Source organism: Hypomesus transpacificus, chromosome 3, assembly GCF_021917145.1.
Source record: "Hypomesus transpacificus isolate Combined female chromosome 3, fHypTra1, whole genome shotgun sequence".
Taxonomy (NCBI): Eukaryota; Metazoa; Chordata; class Actinopteri; order Osmeriformes; family Osmeridae; genus Hypomesus; species Hypomesus transpacificus.
The window spans coordinates 11,660,466-11,683,393 of NC_061062.1; the positions used below are offsets into that span (position 1 = coordinate 11,660,466).

General features: G+C 41.4%; 1 protein-coding gene across 1 annotated transcript; it reads left to right on the forward strand.

Annotated features, from left to right (window-relative positions):
* Positions 1–9,047: 9,047 nt before the first annotated feature.
* On the forward strand, positions 9,048–11,569 carry foxa2 (forkhead box A2). The gene is made up of 2 exons (XM_047015274.1): positions 9,048–9,325; positions 10,029–11,569. Exons 1-2 carry the CDS (start codon positions 9,254–9,256, stop codon positions 11,196–11,198), a joined length of 1,242 nt encoding a protein of 413 aa, XP_046871230.1. The 5' UTR covers positions 9,048–9,253; the 3' UTR covers positions 11,199–11,569.
* Positions 11,570–22,928: the final 11,359 nt, after the last annotated feature.

Sequence of the window (22,928 nt, forward strand, 5' to 3'; positions counted from 1 at the left end):
AACTTTACTTCTTGAATTAACTTTTCTTTTTTGGGGAGGGGAGGGGGTATTATTCTGAAATGATTTCAACTCTACAACTATGCGTATAATTCAAGTTTGCTTTGGACTCTTCCCATACAGTATCAACAGTTGGAGATCTTGCTGGCTCGAGTTTGAAGCTACAGTTTGTACCAACGGGAATTTAAGAAAAAGAACAAAGTTATATACAAGCGTAAATGCAAATTGACCAGAGACTGGGTGTGCACTATATAAGTGCTAGTGTTTGTGGGTCTATTCTGTGTGTGCGTGTGTGTGTTTATGTACAGTTTGTGTGTATGTGTGTTGTGGACGTATGTGAGTCTACACGTCGTGGTTACCCAAGTAAAATCCCAGATTGAGCAGCTGGATGTGATTGTTGTCCTGGAGAGCTGAGCAGCCTGCCTCACCACAAGCAAGTAATGACATCATTAAAGAAGGTGGGGGGATTAAGAATGACTTTGATATGAATCATGGTAGATGCTATCAGCCTTAAAGTAGCAAATGTTCAACCTTGAGTCGTACATTCAAAGTATTCCAATAGATCTACCCTCAACAGGCCCATTGTGCACAGTTACATTCTCAATACCTCCATTTCATAGAAAGGTCAGCTGTCATTAGTTTAGCAGATCCTTTGATGGGTTCAACCTCGAAGGCACTCATCAGCCAGATCCAGCCTGACCAGGGTTGATCTTAACGACTGCTTCATTGGATATTCATCTGCTAATAACTGCTGATGGGGGGGGGGGGGGGGGGGGGGGGGGGGCGGGGGCAGCGGTCAGGTCTGTTCTCTCTCTGGAGGGGATCTTCAAGTGCTCTCTAGCCAGTCTCCTCCTCTGAAATTGTTTCAAGATGTTGGCTGCACCGCAAGGCCTACTGACCCCAGTGAACCTATAGGAGGGAGGGTGAGAGGGAGGGTGAGAGGGAGGGTGAGAGGGAGGGTGAGAGGGAGGGAGGCAAGAAGGGACATATGGAAGGGGAAAGACAGGGAGGGAGGGAAAGAAGCAGGGATGAAGAAAGGGAGAGAGGCAGGGAGCGAGGAAGGACGAGAGGCACCGGTAGTAGTTTCACACACCTTATCAGTTTAGATAGAGATATCAGCATGTGCATCTATAAGTCCTAGTAGATGCAGATGTAATAGGTGTAGAAGTAGTGGTGCAAGTAAAAGCAATGGTGTGAGCTTGAAAAGTCCTCTTCTTAACTATAGCCGTGGTCAACTGTGTAACACACGGATGAGAGACAGGTCCATAGGGTTCAGTCTGTGGCCTACAGACAAGGTCCTAATGTGGGTCCAATCAGTTCGCTGTGTGTGTTATGAAAGTACACTATCTCCCTCATCAGGCTAGATACTGAACAACGGCCGACATGCTTTTATTCAGGTCTGTTGGAGAACAGTTCTCGGTATGACCACCTAGTGTCACTATATACAAGAGGATTATAAGATCTACAAAACAAAATCCAACGTCAGAAATAAGGGTTTTGAATAGACAACCGTCAGTTAAATAATTTCCCTTACCGTCAGTTTGAGAATGGAATATAAAAAGTAATGGAATATAATTCATACAGCTGTATCCTACAGAATAGTCACATAATAATAATTTTATGATTATCACATGATGAGGACTGCAAAGTAAAATCTCTCAAACGCACTGCGGTCTAATACAATGAATATTGTTGATTTTCAATGCATAATTCACTGTCTAGTGTCGAATGCCTAATCATTTACAGTGAGACCCCTTTCTCTCTGGATCACACAGACATCTATCACGGTGGGGCAGATCCCTGTCAGTGTATATTTGTGAAGCAGCTTTGCTCAGAACATTGACCGCAGCTCCCTTATCACCTCTTGGGGAGGTCTGTGTGATGTATTCTCATTCCTCCACCTCCTCTCCTCTCCCCTTCCTCCTGTTCCATGCTGGGTTCCCATGCTGCTCCAGACCAAACAAGCAAACAAACACAACAACAGTGAAAGTGGTTCACCAGACGAGATTCATCAGGGCTTGGGGAGAGATGGGCAGAGATCTTGTTGACTCTCTGGGTCAGTTCTATTTCATCGTGATGGTATAAGAGGCCTCTGAGGACAGCTCTGCTCAGACGGAACTCTATTTGACTTCAACGGGGATATAGTCCCCCCACCCCAGTTCACATATCACCGTGCACCTCCAGCTCAAGACACGGTTTAGTAAGCGTCTGGCCTTAACTTTGATCTCGGGTGGCATTTATCTAAGCCCGATCAAAAATGTGTAAACGTTATCAATAGGAATCTTCCACTCCAGAGTTGCTGTTGAATTCCAATCATCCTATCATAGAATTAAATGCATACCTTCTGTGACAATCCTATGACTAACATGATGATGGACCAATTTTATAAATCAATGTACAAAAGAGAACCACCTAGATGGTGGTTGAATAAAGTGGTTCAATTAGGTTTCAACGCATCGCATTCCACTTTTTCAGTCCTGGTTGTGTGTGTGTGTCTGTTTTTCTCTAACGACACATGGCATGAGAAACTCCTAACTCCTATCTTTAATACAATCTCTCTTCTCACATGAATTATTTTTCCCATCTGAGTATTTCCACATTTAGGCCCAGGTGACAACTGAAGGCAATAGCAGATACATTTACACCATAGCCTATGTGTATTAGAGACAAAGATGTCAAAAAAATGGCAAGTCACTGACAAGATCAACTTTCAGTTCTCTGCACTGTTTACCAATCATCAACCCCAACCTAAACCAGCAGTTTCAGGACTTGCATTTAAACAAAACTTAGGCAAATACAATTAGATGTAATGTTAGTGGATACATGATCAATTAGGATTTCTACATGGGTAACATGAGCCAAGTTTACATTAATGCCATTTAAACAGTAATGCACTGTTGGTTTCTTATCTTACTTCACTCAGTTTTTTGTGATTATGACTGAGGTGGGTGGCATTCTATCAGTCCATGTTGTTGTTGTCGGGAACCTGGAATGGTTTCCTCATCTGGGAAATGCAGATGAGCTATATATCGACATGTTTGGTTTGCTGACCCCAGCTGTGCCTTGGGCATCCCCCTTTCCTGGTTAGGTTACTGTGTGGGGCCACCACTCGTACTCCCGCAACCAGGGGCAATACGCACCCCTGAAAAGGGCTGGCCATTGAACTCTCAGGCAAGTGGCAATATTTGCTCACCTGAAATACACACATCTTGCCAATTGGGGCTGGGGTGGGCTGGTGGGAAGTGCTGGCCTGATTTGGTCCCCTTGGCCAGCTGTGGCCCAGAGAAAGGCAGGGCCAGGAAGTTTTGTGGGGGGGCTCCCCTGTCGGGGGGCTGTTTAGCGCTGGCGGCCCTATTGTGTTTTATGTGAACCGGGGGCCATATTTGTTCGAAGCTGCAGGAGGCTGATGAGGTGCTAATCTGTTGAGTGGCTGTGTCATTGGGCCTCGGTTGCCAATAGCCTGTTAGCTGTCAGGGCCTGTAAAAAGGCACAATTTACGGGGCCTCCCCAAGACTCTGCCAAGGGTGTTCACGGGTAAGCAAACACAGATTGGACACTTATGTTGTGGCTCTGGATGGGAGGGCCAGGGCTCTACCCTCTGGATGGGAGGGCCAGGACTCTACCCCTGGGGTGACACGTAGGCTACTCCCTTTGAGCCCTCTCATGGGCTGTCAGCCCCCACAAAAGTCTTTAGTAAACACTACAAATGAGTCATCTACATATGCATGGCAACCACCCCTGGATACAGTCAGGAGACTGTCGTCCAAACTGTACCAATTCTTCTCAACCATATCAACTTAAATATGACCTCCTTGTGTTTAATAGAATCACAAAAAAGTCCAGAGATGGCTGAATGTTATTTCCTTCTCAGAGATATTGTGGAGAGCTCTAAGGCAGGTTAAGATCACCGCACAGCTGTCACAGTGTCAGAGGTAATCCCAAACTTGCCAACACACTGGAATACAGATAAGGTAGTCAGGTGCAAGCAGGTTTAATGGAAAAGAGTGCTTGATGGAAAAGGGAATGTAGAACTGATGTAGAACTTAAACATGTTGGTTTTCCAAAGAGGGAAAGATTGTTTCCAGGATTCAACTCAGTGAATTTGTAAAAGACATGCTGTCATTGTGGGGATCAGAAATACGTAGCAAATGCACTTTGTATGATTCAATGTAAGGAGTAGGGGCATTCACTGACATTTTGTTGAATTATTCAGTTGTAAAAATACTGTTGAATGTACTAAACTGTAAAAACGAGTTTTGAAAGTTACTAAGTAGAGCCAGTAACCTCCTTTAACACAGCAAGGATGCCAAAATTAACGTAAGGTTTCAGTAATTGTATTAATGATTACGGTAGATATGCCCTGGTTCAATTTCCAATCTGCCTAATTCAAAGTCCAAGTTTGCCTTCTCGTCTGGGCTTGACAGCAGTGGGATATGGGAGCATGATGTGTAGGCGCAAACGACAGTAGCTCATCATGGATTATGGTGGTGGCTGATTGTAGTGATATTTAGACACAGTCCTTCCCATGGGAGCTCAGGACTTTAATTAACATACCACTACTTGGCCCCAGCCAAGTTTAATTGCCTTCAGTCTGTGATTAAATGTGTATTGACTCTGCAGTTGGCCTGCTAATGAATAACAATGTGCTGATTCTGTGATATTAAACCCTTATGCTCCAATACACATCCCATTCAGATGGCTTTACATGAGTTTAAGGAACCATGTGGCAGTTTGTTGCATTACAGCTGTTCCAATCCACATACCATTGTATCACCTCAAAGTTCTGAAAACCAGTCGTAGTCATACACACACTTCTCTCCAGCTTACATATCAACATAATGCTATATTTCAAATGCCAGCTAAAATCACTAACAATAAACAAGTATTTATTTTCACTGTGGGAAGAGACAGACCTACAACCTGTGTGGCCAGGATAATGCTTCGGTTTAGCAATAAAGGGCCATGCTTCAGCTACCACTTCCTAAAACCATGATTCACACCGTACATTGTTTACTATCAACTGATTCTAGTACCCCTGAAAACCTGGGATTCCAGGTTCTCCTCCTGTGGTCCTTTGGACGGTTGTCTTGTTTGATACAGCCAGGCCACTTGTCAGTCATTCCCTTTTCCAAGACAAGAGAAAAGTACGACAAATACAATGTGCATGGCAGGCCCTAGATACAGCTCACACTGCGTGGCATTCCTGAGCCCCATCCTTCTCAATATCAAAAGGTGCGTATTTGAGGAAATCCTTACCATTTACGCTAGTGTTTGCAGCCAAACCCAGTGGGGTGGGCCCAATAACTGCAGACCCGGGTCTCCTCCCTCTGCACCCCACAGTAATGGCCGCCCTTCGTTTTTATTTAGCTGGGTGTGTGTGCCTTCCTAGTCCAGTTGCTTTCAGATTCATTTCCAGGTAAACATACTGTGGCAAGCCGCAAACCTGCAGCCAATAGGCGTTGTCACAGCTGTGTCAGATAATGGCGAGTCCAAACTCCAGCCCCAGCTCTGGAATGTTTACTGTCTCCCTAGGCAGCAAACATTTTTGGGCACTTTCCAAAAGAAAGGGGCTCTCATTAATTATTTTATTTTCACAAACCGCAAGCTTAACCCTTTGACCTGCAATGTTTTGTGTGAGGAGAGAAACTCGGAAACAGAAACTAAAAAGGAGGTGAAGCTGAAGTGAATCTTAAGAGTTTGTTTCAGAAGCTCACAGGGAAAGAAATACCTACTTTTAAAATGAAGCTTTTAAGTAACACATTCTTGCCAACAACTCCTTGGTGTTTGAAGGAATGTCAAACTGCTCCACCTAGCACACATACACACATACACACACACACACACACAGAAGAGAACCACCAGTTTGAACCCCCATGCACTGGCTTCAGAGAAACTTGGAATATTCCCAAGATGCCATAGTCTTTACTGTTGTCTTTGCATGTTTGTCTTTTTGACATTAGTACTGAGACGTGTTCACACATTCATATTCAAGTGAAACTCTTCCATAACTTCTCAAACCCATGTCTGGTATGGCAGAGCCAGAGGGCCCTTATTATTGTGTCTTCTTATAAACAGGGAATGTGTACCAGGATGTGTGAAAACCAACAAGTGAATCATTGCCATTAATAGATCAATTATTGAAACAAAAACCAGTGGAATTGCAGTCCTCGTACACAGGAACAACCTCTCCCATGCTGTTAAGACTTGTAATTGTCAGCTTTGTACCAACAAGCAGAAAGTGTATCCCAATTACTTTCATATAGAAAGATCCATATCAGCCTATGGGATCGCGGAACGTTTCAAAACCATCCAGATTTGATGCAAAGATGTATTATTCAGTGCAACATAGTGTGGATGACATGTAGCCAGCATTCCTTATACATGCTAGCAGACAGGTGAGAACTAGATCCTGGGAAGTAGCACTGCAATGGCAAAGCCTACACACTCTGCACAACCTCCATTGAGCAACACAAGGAACAATCAGAGACTTGTCAAGCAGCTTAAAGAATGTTTATCATAACTGCATATAATCACATGAAGATTTTATAAAATGATAAAAGCTCAAACCATGGAAACATTTACTCCCATCCCAACTGGATCAATCATTTGATTGGAGATAACTACCTGCTTGCAGAAAAGTCCTTAAAAGTTCAATACATTCAGAAAATATGTGAATGCATAATCCTTCTGGTTACCTATATCTGGAGCTGACTGACTAATCATAAACACATAATTGTGAACCTGTGTCCTTAACCGTTTGTTCATCACCTGCACAGTCAAAAGAGGAAGTGCTGTAGCTTGGGAACTTGACCAATATGCAAGCTCATGGTGTATTTGTTCTGGCAGATGGATCTAGCCACCCTCACATTCAGACAGATTGTCCTTTGACTAGCAAAGTGCCGGACCAATCTCAAACGTTTCTGATATGGGGCGGGTTTAATAATATGACTAAACAGTGAAGCGCCATCAAGGCATTTTCGTAAAAAAAAAGAAGAGAATCTATAGATCCAAACTCTACATTTCTATACAATTGCATTGCCATCCAGATGAATTTTGGTCTGTGTCCTTTGACATTGGATATCAAATTTTTACTGAGAGACTAATACTTATTTGCGAATTGTTCTGGCAATGCCAGGATACTACTGCTGAGTTTCTGATTTTTAATAATTCTGCATGACCTTCACCAAAATAGACATGTGAGAATACTATGTCCTATGTAACTGATTGACTACAATAACAGCTACATAAACACATTGTGCCATCAACTATGCCAACCCACAGGTCATAGTAACTTGGATGCACAGGGATGTACCTGACAGGTAGGCTATCTACCTTAATGGTTGTGTAACCCTAAACCTTACCTGTCCCCATACAGTTTTAAAGGGTTAGATTGTTACTTCTTCATGGTGCCTAGTCATTCCCTACCCCAGACCTAAAACAATTGTCGTCACATAAAGATATGTATATGTAAGCCCTTCCGCCTTCTGAGACGGACTGTAATGTATCCTGACGATGGAATCCACAAACCTTAAACACATGCACGCTCGGAGGTTCACATTATCTAATTTCCAAGTTAAGCAGACTCTCTGTTAGTCCCTCGTCAACACACCACGGTTTACTCGGCCTAAATAATGGGCTCCACTCATAGTTATGTTCTTACGTAAATATGCTGTCAAATAGATGAACAATCAACGGCACGTGGCTAGCCCCGCTCTGCACACTCACCTTGATGTTGGTGCGGTGTTGTAGATCAACGACGTTTTAACCCCGCTCTCTGTCTTGCTGCAGTTGCCAAATGCTTTATTGTTTTTGAGCTCTTATATGCTAAGTATTACACTTATTATAGTCTATTTGAACATTTAAACAGAAAAAAATGTATATTATGAGAAAGCAGGTATAGGCTAGGTCACGTGCTGCGTCACCGTAATCATATTAAGAATGTAAAACAACCATAAGAGGGCGCTATGAAACTTGAATTTAAGTGTGAATTATTCTTGTCCAAAGATCATAAACCGTTTATAAATATACTATTTTTAAACAATTACACAGAACAATGGCCTTGAATTTAAAGATAAGTTAAATACAATACCAGCACATTTAATTGGTCCTATAACTAGACTATAACAAAAGCCATGGAATTGGAAGGTTTTTATCAAACCTTCAGATATTTCACTGGACACCAACTCACACTGCTGCAATTCAGCTTGATATCAAAGCTCATTAAATATTATGCCAATAATATTTCCCTTGCCGAGACCATTTAAATCACTTGTGATCAAACACATTTCTCTCTGTTAAATGTCGGTATAAGCGCATACATAATCAATAGTCCACACATTGACCCTCACACACAAAACATCTTGCAGCATGTAAGAATTTCTGTACTCAAACCTAAAAAACAATCAAACAAAATTTGTCAGTTTAATAATATTGAAGGCCAAAACCTAGCTTTTGGTAAACAAATGTTGTGAAAACCAGCCTTGTAAAGAACAATGCGAATTATTGTTTGTTAACGAATTGCTTTCTTTTGTTATGCCACATTGGTAGAATTTTGTGTCAGACCTATTTTCACAATCTATCACTTTCACAAAATCAATATTATTTTGAAACCTAGTCACAGCCGTAAATAGGTTGTAGGATATATAGAAATGTGATATAAAGTGCATACAAAATAATTACATAATTATTTCATTAAAAAAGAGGGTTATTCAACCTCAGACAACCTTATTAGTGAAATTGTCCAAACAACATAAGGACATCGAATAACTGGCGCAACAACAAAACAAAGACACAAAAAGACGAAAAAGGACAGAAAAGATCGACAAGAAAGTTCTTGGAATTCGTATTCTGTTTCCAGTTAAGATTAGTCAATAATGAATCTTTTCATAAATTACTGTTCTTTTTACACGATGCAGGTGTAAGATACAATTGAGGGGCAAATCGAGGAGTCTCACGTCTAGGTGTGAGGAGATTATTCAAATAGGGTAAGCGAAGAAGTAGGGATTGGAGGCTCGCCTGGCGCAGAGAGCTATATCATCGCGTTTACAGCCACCACTGAGCGTCATTTGAACTCCAGTCATCATCAGACGCTTTTCAGCGCCCGTGGGCACGACTGGCTCAAAGACACACATGCGCCAGTCCTTCACTAAGGAACACACCAACGACCCAATACCCTGTGGTCCCAAGTCACCGTCTGTTGGAGAACGTTTTTCCATTTCTTCTGCGGGAGACGGTTTGTAAACTATTCGGAACTTCCATGATGCTAGGAGCAGTTAAAATGGAAGGACACGAGCATACAGACTGGAGCACCTACTACGGAGAGCCTGAGGTGGGTACCTTAAATATATTTTTTCGTCTAAAGCCGATCCCTTTTTATACAACTCAATATTAGCCCTGAGATAATATTAACTTTGTGATCAAATATTGACTTGAGGCGCCTCCAAATCCTCCCCCATCTCTACGCACTGCACTATCCTAACAAAGTTGTGCTTGACATGTAGGAGAAACTTTTAACTCGGATTATAATTAAGTCTACATCCATACGGAATAATATTTTCCAATATTGCTATTGAACAAACATTTAAACAATTTAGAGTAGGAAGGCGGATTCAAATATTTTAATTTTAACCGACGGTGTAGTCATACAGTCACTTCAAACTCGATCTCACTGTATCGATTGTGTCTTCCTATTTACGCCTACATAGTACGTGGCAATGTTTAGTTTAATTTCTGTGTCTTATCTATCTTATTCACGACATAATATCATAGGATGACCTATTTTATATTTAGCTTTATAGTCTAAGCTAAACATTTATTCAGAAATTTCCGCAGATGACAAGAATCAAACCAACCTCACTGTGCGCACGGATTCGGGCACATTTTAGGTCACAGGCCTGCGATCTCTCAGCTCTAATGCTTTCTGAATTATGGTATAGGCGTATAGACCTATGCTATTGCAATTAAAATAATTACTCCCAATACCAATGAAATTCACGTTAATTAAATCACGTGTTTTCTTCTGACATTTTCAGTGTTACACCTCGGTTGGCAACATGAATACTGGCCTGGGAATGAACTCCATGAACACCTACATGAGTATGTCGGGAATGAGCTCAACTGCCAACATGACGGCCAACACCATGAACATGTCTTACGTCAACACTGGCATGAGCCCCTCCATGACTGGCATGTCACCCGGAGCCGGAGCCATGAATGGAATGGGCGCGGGTATGACCGCCATGAGTGCCGCTCTCAGTCCTAGCATGAGCCCTATGACAGCGCAACCCCCCTCAATGAACGCCCTAACTTCATACACAAACATGAACGCCATGAGCCCAATGTATGGACAGTCCAGTATCAACAGATCAAGGGACCCCAAAACCTACCGCAGGAGCTACACACATGCAAAGCCCCCCTATTCTTATATTTCTCTCATCACTATGGCTATCCAACAGTCCCCCAGCAAGATGCTAACGTTGGCAGAAATATATCAGTGGATAATGGACCTTTTCCCGTTCTACCGGCAGAACCAGCAACGCTGGCAGAACTCTATTCGCCATTCTCTGTCATTCAATGATTGTTTCCTCAAAGTGCCTAGATCTCCGGATAAGCCCGGCAAGGGTTCGTTTTGGACCCTTCATCCTGATTCGGGAAACATGTTCGAGAACGGATGCTATCTGAGAAGGCAAAAGCGGTTCAAGTGTGACAAAAAGATGTGCAAGGAGTCCGGCCGTAAAAGTTCGGAAGGTGGATCCAACAGCAGCTCGGAGAGTTGCAACGGGAACGAGTCTCCCCATTCCAACTCGTCCTCAAACGACCACAAACGGTCACTGTCAGATATGAAGTCCAGCCAGGCTATGAGCCCTGAACACGCGGCCTCGCCAGTGTCCCAGGCGCAACATCTCATGTCCCAGCATCACTCGGTTCTGGCGCACGATGCACACCTGAAGCCCGAGCACCACTACTCCTTTAATCACCCGTTCTCCATCAACAACCTCATGTCGTCGGAGCAACAGCATCACAAAATGGACCTAAAGACGTACGAGCAGGTGATGCATTACTCCGGTTACGGCTCCCCCATGGCTGGGGCTCTGTCCATGGGTTCCATGGCGGGGAAAGCGGGTCTAGATTCCTCATCAATACCTACTGACACATCATACTATCAAGGCGTATATTCAAGGCCAATCATGAACTCCTCATAAATCCTTGCGCCATCTACGGACTTTTGAAAGCGATTTGTATATTTGTAAAAATATAGTTTGTGCTGATGTATTCAGATATTTTGACGTTTCCCTTTGATTTAGTTGTCAATTTTGTTTAGTAGCCTGATTATGTCTAAAGGGGATGTTAATAATGTGACAAAATCTGTTCAAAAAGGCGGCTTCGAGAAAGGACCAAAATACAATTTCTGTAATATACATCTGTATAACTGGATTGCTAAATGAATTTAAATGGATTGCAGAATTTCTTCAATAATTTGTGTAATTCCTATTTATGGCTTGTATATGTGTATTCTTGTAGTTGACAACAAGAACAGAATCTATATTAAAGTGTTATTTGAATTTTATCTGAACATATGGTGAATCTTCTTACATGGGTTAGCCTGCGCAGTTGGTTCACGTAGGCTAGCAACTAATTACAATAATGAAAATAATATAATAGCAATAGCATGGTTCCCCCTTCTAAATATCCCTTATCGTTACAACATTATAATATATTATAATAAAATAATAAAAACAATAATATAGATAATTCTATTAATTATATCAATATGTATGTTCTTCCGATTTTACTTGAAAGTTCAGAAGTTCATTTTATATTTCCAAAATGGTCATGGATGAAGGGGTATGATATCATGCACCGCACAACCATCAGTATGTAGGCCTATATGAGTATTTGCAACACAACATAATTTGATTAAATAGAGATATTACGAAATGTAAATTAAAAACGTGGATGAATTTATTGTGTTGTTTTAATACTGATAGCCATGTCGATCCATTACCCGACAACGGGACTCCGTCATGGATTGACTTATTATTTATTATCTGGCAGAAATGACAAAGTCGACATATCGGTCCTTACACGTTGCAAACCCATTCAATATACAACCACATTACATTAGGCCTAAATAGCCAAATATGATCTTGAGAGATACAAAGGGATTCCACACCGAAAATTTCTCAGGTTGGGGCACAAAATGTAGCCCACCAAGAATAACAGTAGGCTACACACATCATTACCTGCTTTCTTGGATTCATTGAGATCATCTTTGGGGTCAAGATACTGGCATAAATATCAAAATCCCAAGTGCACAATTACATAAGTGCAAGTCCCTTGACAATAGGCTGCATTCATTGCACATCCGGTTTGTGTAATGCCATGATTAGTTATGCCCTGTTCCGTCTCAAATGTATACATTCGTATAATAGTAGGCCTACTGATATCATAGGCTACTACAGGTGTCAAAATTAAGACAAAGAGACTGGTTAGGTGCCTCAATAATCTCTCGCAATCTCTCTCTCTCTCTTTCTCTCTATACTGTCTCACAAACACACACAAAAACACACACACATACACATGAACGGTTGTGGATCTCCCGTGGAGTTAGAGAATGGAGCAGATTTGGGAACAGTGTCGGCTGTGATGCCTTCATTGTCCTGTCTCTGTTGGAGTATTGTCCGGGTTTACTTTTAAACTGCTCAGAATCTCCCGTCATTGAATCTAAAGATAAGATATGCTGAAATGCATCCAAATACTCACATACAATCACAAGGTTTTTCTCCCCCATCATTGTTGAATCATTGTGGTGATCTCAACTCAAATGGCAGAGGGGTTGTGTTGTGCCAGGGAAAATGATAGTCTTCCCCTTATAGTATAGTACGTATAGTAAAGGCCTAAAGCAGGCATTTACTCTCCACTCTCAAATCGTACTTTAAACAACCATGATCTGCAAATAAACAAAGACAGTAAACAAAGTATATGCCGCCACATATAGGAAGTGTACATGCACAACCAAATTGCAGGAGTGCAAACTTTGGAGGACGTCACAGCTCTGTAAATTTGCACAGACATTAAATTTCGTTCAATTCATTTTAGACATAAGTAAGCAGATTTTTTTATAGCTCACTGATCGATATCTCTGTAAAATGATCTTCTTTTTTTTTTAACTAGCGGGGCAGTGAAATCTTTGCTTTGTGCTAAAGTCAACAGTGACAGAGTTTGAGCTCAAATAAATGCCGTGATGTCTCTAGCCTTGTGCAGAAGGATGAAGGCGAGGTTGTACCATGGGCTGCGGTAGCTTGACAATATGCAACGACTGTGTTACAGGTATGGGCTTTCAATTTTATCTTTCCAAACTTTGGAGCTGTGGATTGACAGTAGGCTCAAAAATGAGAAAGGGTTCTTGCGTAGGCCGTATTGTATTTCAGACAACAGGTCAAAGGATTTAAAAGGCTGAGATGATTTGCAAGTTCTCTAACAGGTTGATTTGGATTTCGGTGTCTTTCAGTGACTTGTCAGACATATATCGCAATTGATGGATGGGTCTCAGATCACGACTGCACCGGCCCATTGCCCATGAAACATTATTTCAGTGAACTTTAAGCCAATGCGTCGATTCTGGAAGGCTTTTGCTCTTTGTTTTAATAAATTGCATAATACTATAATTCTGATACTTTTAGTCGAGCAGCAGAATCGATTTCCAAGACTTTGTAATAATGGTTTTCAAGCGAATATTTCACAAAATTCGTTGATGTTTTAAGGGAAATTTGATTCGATTCCTGCTACAGCCTAGTTTCTGAATCAGTATAGGCTACTTTAGTATTTTTTTAAATGTATTAATTAAAATAATTACATTATATCAAAACCGATATAGTTGAGTAGGCTAAAGCTTATAACTTCGAATGTTTACTATTAAACCACGCCTTCAATAATAATAAATAAAAAATATTAGGCCATAGCCTACTATAAAACAGCACTGCTATGGGCTACCTAAACAGTTTGATACAACAAGGTAGTCCAAACTGAGCGGATGCCCCCAGGACCTTTTTGAATAATTAATTTTCTCCTATCTTACATAGATATAGAGCCCTTAAAATACCTATTACCCATTATTAAACAAGCGTATGCCGCCGCTGTTCTCCGTGGATCCTTTGATGGAGGGGATGACCCCAGTCAAGCCTTCTTCAGTGCGGACTGAAATGAGAATGCCCTTTTAGAGCCCTGGTTCAAAGGTAACTGGTCGCAATCTGCACGAGATCACCCTTACCAAAGGTGCTTGGGGATTGCGCGTCACTACAATTGGCGTTTATCTTTTTATTTTTTTACCTGTAAAAGACATGGTCTCATTTCAGGTTGCCGTGGTATTGAGATATGGTGTCTTAGGCTGAGACTACCTAACCTTACCTTTTGTGAAAAATAAAGTAGACGTTACACACACTAACACACACACACACACACACACACACACACACACACACACACACAAACACACGGGGATTCAAATGTCAGCAACACAGAGAGAAGCCTTTGCAATGGTCCTCACCATCACATGCAACAGCTTTATAGTTGTTATAGCAACAAGATCAGAAATGGTGCTGCTTGTTGATCCATTTACTCTGGAAGCTCAATTTAATTACATTGCTTTGCATTTCTTACCAGTCACACCATTAGCATATTTCTTGATTTAGTTCTGACTCTCACAGGGGCACAATGGCGTTTAGCTTTGCTGGCATTGGAGTATGCTGTCGTCAAACTTGGTCGAAATTCCTTCGCACCTGTCAGGATTTCTTCCTTCATCCATCTCAAGTCTGGTCTCTCTTTGAATAACTTTTCTCTCCCAGTCATCAATGCTGAATTGTCTATAGCTTTGTAGTAGGCCCTACAACGCCATTTATAGTAAATCATTAGGCTTTAGGAAAACATCATTCAAAACTGCAGTCATAAGCATGATTGCATTTTTTTAATTCAAAAAAATTTAATGCGCTGACCATTGGAAATCCAACTAAAATACAGATTAAACAGTTTTGCTGGTTGGAGAGCTTATTAGGCCGTATAGCCTCGACAATTATTACCTATTAAGACTATTTGGTAATTATTACAGCCTTTGAATGCTGTATTTTATTTGGCTATCTAAAGTTGATCAATCTACTGACTTTCCACAGCGGTTCATAAAATCTGCCTATAAAATGTGAGGCAAATATGGGACTTGGACTGTGGTCTACAGATTTAGTGGGCCAGTCTGTCCTGGCTAGAGGGCTTCCACGCCACCAGTTTTGGTTGAACTGTCAGGGCTCTGGAACACCCAAGTAGAATGGTCTCCAGGGTGACCGCGCCACACCAGTCTAACAAGCTGTAATTCTGTTTTAGCCTATTGCAGGGGTGGGACCGTCCACACTACCGCGACTTAACTCCCCTTTCACGAAAAATACTCCTAATCCCATATCTTAGCAAGGGAAACTGATATCCCACAGTATATTAAATCACAACAAAGTCAAAACTCAAAGCCACCCATGGCTTCTCAGCAGTCAGTTTCTCATAATGATTTACGGCCATCATGTCCACCAACCGTTCTTCAATTAGGCTAATGCTATTGTTCTATCTTTGTCAATTTTTCAGTTAATTGACAACGGCCTGAATTATTTTCAGTGCATAATCTGAATTTCAAACCAGTGAAATGCAAGCCTTTAACTGTGAGCAACCGGCTGATGCTATTTAGGCTATTTATGATCGTTAAATGCTTTTCCGAAAATTTGGTTAGGCCACGTTATTTCATCATTATTGTTGTTGTAAAATACTAGCCTAATAATAGCTTATTATTAATATTAGTAGTAGCCTAGCCTAGTATTAGCCTGTTTGAAGCCTAACCTAGTATTTCATCACTATTGTTTTAATGTCACCATGGTATTATTAGCCTATAAGGTATTGTACTACTTATATTGGTTAATTGTTGTTGTATTTTTTGAATATTGCTTATATTGTTTTGTAAAAATAGATTTCGTGGAAAATAGAGCCACCCTTCATAAATAGTGACAGACCGAGTACTAAAACAATCGACTGTATTCGTAAAGAAAATGATTTGAAATAGGCCTATTTGGGATTTTGAAAGCTATTCTTAGAGCATTTTTGAGAAAGAAAACTTGAAAACAATGTGCATTGTGAGAAGCTTATTTAATATCAGCAAAAAAGCATAACGCCTAATGGCTTTGCGGCTGCCTAATTTGACACGGAATTAGGCGACATGATATTGTGCTCGGAATAAAACGTAGCTACAGGCCAGGGGTGCCGTGGCACCGGTTATGATTTTAATGACTTCGTTTCCTTAAAATGAACTGTGATTATTGATCAATAAACGTTTATTTTCTTATTTTCTTATTTTCTTATTTTCTTCATTTTCTTCTTTGAAATATAATTTATAGTTGCAGGGTACAGGCCATTTACAAATGTCTCCGTTTTCCTGGTAATAGCCCACTAAAGTAGACACACACACTACCTACTTCTCGGTAAAAAAAGAGCCCAACTTTTCTCTTCTCCTGACAAAGATCTGTGATAAGCTTCTGATACTGGGGGAAATATCCCATCCACACAGATAACCATCAGGGATTAACAGAGTCTTGTTGTGTGTCCCATACTGTCCCAACTATACCCCTCCACTTGACACTGGGGAGTACCAATGGGGGATTAATCTATGTACTGTTGGCTCTTGCTTTCGGAGGAGACTCTAATTCATATTCACTTTTCTCCATTCAACAAACTTTCCAGTCCTTTTTCAGCAAGCCAGACTTCCATGTTTGTCTAGTAGAGAGGGATGGGTGAAGGCCAGTGAGTCAGCCCGCAGGACTGTTACGCTGGGAAAAAAGACACGTGTGTGAGATGGACGGAGGATGAATGTGGGTTTGAGGGTATGACCAGTGGCTCTGATGTGTCGGTTCTCCTCTGGCACTGCTGTGATACATTCCTGACCAGAGATTCCTCTTACCCTGGGCCAGGCCAGGCCAGACCTGGAGGTCCCTCCATCCTGACAGGAATTGCGGAATTGCTTGGGAGTCAGGGGGAGCAGGAGAAGGATAGGATTGGTGTGATGAAGAGATGGCGAGAAAGAGATGAGTGGAAGCATGTATAGAGTTAGAAAGATGGGGAGCATGACAAAAAGGGAGTGAAAGCATGAGATGGAGAGAAATAAGAATAAAAAGAGAGGGAGAGAGAGAATGAGATAAGTAAGGAGAGAGGAAAGGAAAGAGAGAGAAATGGAAGGACTGAGAAAGAGAGAGGGTCTAGTCAACAATGTCCATTGACTACAGAGGCAGCAGCTGGTGGGACAAGCAGTGACCTACAGGCAACCTATTCAGGGCAGGACGGGGTGCCTCTCACTACCCCTCTGCTTTTGTATACTGGAAAGTGGATGGATGGTCAATGTTTGTCCATGTAAAGTACTGCACTGTAGGTGCTCCGTTGTTGCCAAAAGAGAAACCCGACACCCTTCTGTTCACAAATACTGACTGAAGACCAGCTATTGTCTACTCAAAATGTGTCATGAAGATGTATATTTGATATTGGACATCCAAAGATTTTCACAGCCATTTGAACGCATGTTTATATGCAGTAGTTTCTCCCTGCACATTGTGTAAAACAAAAGGATAGTGTGTGGTGATGACAGACAAGGCTGTAATCTTGAGAGGGGTTAAGGGAGGCTCCAGCATTCTAGGAAGGAAGATTATCTTCTCCAGGAGATACTGTATACGAAGCACAGGAGAGCTGTGGCAGGATAATACATGTGTGATCAACCATGCAGCAAGACACTTTAATAGATCAAGATTAGTGGGGGTAAAAAGTATGACACTAACCTAGGTTGGAATGGAAAAACGAAATGTGTGTGTGCGTGTGTATATAAGTGCCATGTTTATCCTCCTGCATTGCCATTTTTTATAACATGTAGGGAAATCCACAGCCACGTATCCCAGTGGGGTTTGACGTGAGCCACAGAGATCAAACTTTGTCCTCAAAGCCGACATCAAATGATATGCCACTCAGTAGTGGTAAAGGTAACCAGCTTGGGTTGGGATTGATCGGACACGCTTTCTTTATTCCCCCAGAGGCTTGCAGACCTCAGAGTAGGCTTGTCACAGTTCCCGGCTGTGTTGAAGGATATGTGTAGCTTCCCTGCCATGGAATCATATCATCTTTATAATGCCTTTTCCCCCCCTCAGTTTTTCAACCCAGCAAAGACATTCACATGCACATGTCCATCACATGGATGCCAACCTTTTCCTGTCTCCTATCCCTGGAAGTGGAGAGACAGGGCCTCCCTGGCCAGTCACAGCGAAGGACACCCAACTCATTAAAAGTTAATGAAACCTATAAAAGCGGTGCGCCAGCGATTTATTTAAACCCCCGAGCCAATCTCCGATTCCAGCAAAGGCAAACAAGCCTGTGTGCCCCCAATGCGGCTCTCGGAATAACAAACTACGTAATATTTTGTCCTTGCATATGTTCTTCTATGCAGATTAGCCTTGCGATAGGCTGTCCTACGATGGGACTCCAATTTGCCACACGCCAAGACTGTTCTGCAGAGGTAAATTCTGTAATCTGCTTCCATGTTGAATTTAATACCTTTGCTTTACACAGCTTTGCTTGTCGGTAAGGCTGGCAGACAGATATGCCATTTCAACATTCATGAGAATCACTGACATTCAAATAATGTGCTCATTTCAATACGGTATGAGTGAGAGGCAAATCTGTGTGAAAAACCTCTATTTGTTCATTCTCATAGGCATGACAGGGTGGAGAGCTGTTTTGATTTGTGAAGATAGACTACCGGTACGTTAAGGACAAGCTCTTTCCTCCCATGGTGTGCTTCTCTCTGTCTCTCTTCAAAGTGGGGCCCTTACCTTAAACTATCTCCACTCTCATTTATGAACAACCAATCAAAAGTGATAAAGTGCCAATGCTGTGCTTGTAACCCAGTGTCATTGTTGAAACTGAACATAGAACAATCATGTTCTGTCATGTCCTCCCCCCCCCCGCTTTCTCTCGACTTCCATCTTTTTAACAGCCCCCATGCCCCATCATCCTCTCCCCTGAGGATCCAAATTAAATTCCCCCCATGTATAGCACCACTGTCAACCACTTAATTAATTCACATACCCTGACTTGAATTAAATTAATCCCCAATTTAATCCCATATAAATGGCCTTTGTCGTTCATCAAGTAGGAGAGGGATGCTCAGTTGAAGGGTCTGGAGAAGCTGGATGGTGTCTGCAGAGCATCTGAGCAGATTACTAAAGGGGTGTATGTTTCCCCATACAGAGTAGTCCCCTGATACACACAATTTAACCCTTGCCTGTTCAACTCTGACAGTACCAGTATGTGTTGTATCATCTAACATCCTGTCAGACTGAGAAATCTGACAGCAGATTTATCAGTCATGAATCCATCTTCTTATGATTTGAGACATGTATGGTTATATATCTGTTAAATATATGATATTTAACACATATTTCCATATATTTCCATATTCCACATAATCAGTTTGGTTACAGTTACACTGTAGCTGTGCTCTTAGACCTTCCAAAACCAACCCATCTTTGAGGTCATAATTTCTTTAACAGTTGTGTTACTATGCTGATGCAAAGTTTAGGTGGAGTCACCTTTACATGCAAAACAAAGTATTAGTTAAAGTGGAAGACCACTGCAATGATTGATTACGTGCATGATGGGTTCATAAAGGAAAGCTGTATAAGAAAATGAATCCGTACAAAGGTCTGCATCATTCACTGTAGTGAAATATTACTAATGCTTTAACAATGCAAATCAAGTGAAACGTAGACAAACACTCCGGTTTATTCAAAAAACTGGTTCTGGATGGGAGTCGAAACTAAAGTTGGTTGCTGTTGACATTGTAGATGTGAGACTCAGATGTACCTACAGCTATTCCTGGTCTCCTCTCTATTCTGTCAATAATTTCAAACAAGAACTATGTAATGTTTAGAGCTTAAAAAGCCTCTTATAAATCTACTCTGTAATTAAAAAATATCTTTCCATTGCAGGAATTGTTAAATAGACATTTATAAAAAATAACCCAGAAGCGTTACATTTTTAATTCTCATAATAAGCCAGCATTTTTCTATGCAATTTTTGCACATGAGAATACGAGAATACATAAATTAATGTGTAACTAAGCAGTGATTTTGTTTTTACTGAGACTGTTTGGACTGAGGTTTTCAGCATGACCGACCGGCAAGCTTGCTCGATTTAATGCCAATAGTGGCTTGTGCACCACCTATGACAGATTTTAAAAAGCAGCACAAAGGTTTTCTATTCATGAGCAGTCCACAAAATCCTCGACAGACGCCATGACCCATCACCATTCATACCATTGTACCGTCACAACTAAATGCATCATTTGTGTTGCCGAAAACCATCCTGTATGTATCCAATAACAAATGTTTGGCCTCTGAAAGCCTATGTGCAGCATGGCATAGGGGAGGGGGCTGCATAATTTGCTAGGAAACATTTTACCGAACATTTGGTGATAAAAACACCCGTCGGCCCCAAGACTTAAAGCAATTAATTCAGGATCCTGACATAAACTCTCCAATCCTTTGACAGCTTGGAGCTGAAATAAAAATGCTAGTTCTCCTGGGAACGGCAGGAGATAGCCGGCTCTTTTCTGGACTGTTTGCTCACTGGCCCTGAGAGCAATCTTCCCCAGTCAGAATGAAATGCAAGGACACAAACAATGTACCGCCGAGAGAATGGGAGATGGGGAATGAACAGTTTGGACTATTTGCTCAGCAGAAGGGCAGCCACAATGGCCGGCCCATGGCTTTCCCATGCATCAAGCCTCTTAGTCCTAGGCTTCTCTTTGTTGCTTGGTTTCTTCTCCATAGCCAGATAAGGGCCCAGCTGCCCTATACTTTGAATTCCTATTGTAGGCTAGTACTGTATGGTCATTTATCTGTCCTCATACTGCCTGCCATGACATTGTTGCCTAATTGAATGGGTTATCAACCATGTATCTGCGTGGCTAACGGCTCACCTTAGCATGTGCAGTCGTTTAAGAGCTGAATCCCTCTTTCTGCGATAAACAGCAGGGAACTGGTTGGGGAGGGGGATAACGCCTGACCCCTCTTCTCTCCATAAAGGAGGCAGCACAAGTCAAGCATGGGGTGCAATAACAACACACAAGTGCTCTGAGAACGTGGAAAAATGGAACACTTGAAAACAGGACTTAATTTTGAAGTAAAACATATCCTAACATGATAAAAAAAAGGGACATGGGCTCTTAAAGACTGAAATACAGGAATATACACCCAGGAATCACTTTCTCGCATTGAGAAAGATGAGATCCTTGTCTAGCCCACCTCTGAGAGCTGCAGGCGGCCCTTGAGTGAGAGATGAGATGCGGCCGTATGACCTTATGCCAACTTGAGTTAGTTGACGGCAGAGTAAATAATCCAAATGGCAGTCCTGACTGAGATGAGGATCCATGTTGTGTTCTATTGTTTTGGTTTGTTGGTTTGTGTTTGCATTTACATTGGCCAGTTCAAGGTTGAATGTGTATTCAGACGCAATGCTTCCAAAGTCTGCTTGGCAGGAACTGGAAGACCAGGACTTCCCAGTTGAGAATATGAACAATATCTTTTTTAATTGATGGTGTAAATGTGTATGTATCTCGTACATACACATTTTCTCTCTCTCTCTCTCTCTCTCTCTCTCTCTCTCTCTCTCTCTCTCTCTCTCTCTCTCTCTCTCTCTCTCTCTCTCTCTCTCTCTCTCTCTCTCTCTCTCTCTCTCTCTAGTTTAGTAAGTGTTTTATATGTAATAGCCCAAATGGTCTTTCACAATTGTTCATCAGCAAGCATGTCCACCTTCAGGTATTGAGGGTTTAAATAGATGTCTTATGTGGGACTGTGTGAGCCAGGCTACTTGTGGGGTGGTGCTTGGTTTGGCATCTCTCTCGGCTTCACGCTCCACTGATGCTGAAATAAAGCTTCGTTCAAGACATTTCAACACCGCTTAAGGTTGTCGGCAGCCGTGTAATTTATGACTTCTAAGGACTTCAGTTTAGGGTTCTGTACAACCTACAATTTTCCCAGCATTCAAGGGTGGAGAAAGACCAAGTGAGTCATACAAGCTGAAACGTACAAGGCTCCTCAAATTACGCCAGGCAGTGTCAACCTTGGGCTAACCGTGGTATTGTAATATGTGTCAGAGAGCACTCACGCAGTGTTTATGTTTCCTGGCTCTCAGGTCATCTGCCATAAGTTGCAGCCATGGCCATGTTTGTCCTTTGTCACCTGTATGGTAGACCATGGCAAGCCCACAGTCACAGCCATCACTATCAAGTCTTGTAGCGCTAAGTGGGTGGTCACAGAGATAATTGGTTAACATCTATTGGCTGTTTATGAAATTGACAACTCAAGGCAAGGAACTTCTTTGTTTCTTTAAAACTTGAATAGGGATAACATTTTTCATGTATATTTATTATGTTTAAAATGAAACATTAATCACAAATAAATCACAAAAACACATTATGTTTTCTGATGCTAAAATGTTTAATTAGCTCAAGAAAAAACTATTTCTGTTTTTGGCTAAAATTTGGCTGCAAGCGTTATTACATAGAGTAAAATGAAATCAACCAAGCTAAACATAATTCAGATTATTAAGATTTTTTCTTTTCCAACGTATTCAGATACTTTTATGTATTTATTTTCTAAAGAAAGATATTCATACATGTTAGCTCTTTGAATATGATAAAAGTGCATAATAAATCAAATGTATTATTATTATTATTATTGTTGTATTCTACATAGACTTTATGCCATACATTTTTGGGGATTTCAGCTTTTATTTGTACAAAATATTGAATCAGTATAAATATGATATATTTTTTTTGAATGGTGGAGAGAATTCATAATAATAACGAAACA

Coding starts and splice junctions, on each gene's coding strand:
- foxa2 (XM_047015274.1), top strand. CDS start 9,254: ATGATGCTAGGAGCAGTTAAAATGGAAGGACACGAGCATACAGACTGG. Junction 9,326..10,028: donor CCTACTACGGAGAGCCTGAG/GTGGGTACCTTA, acceptor TGACATTTTCAG/TGTTACACCTCGGTTGGCAA.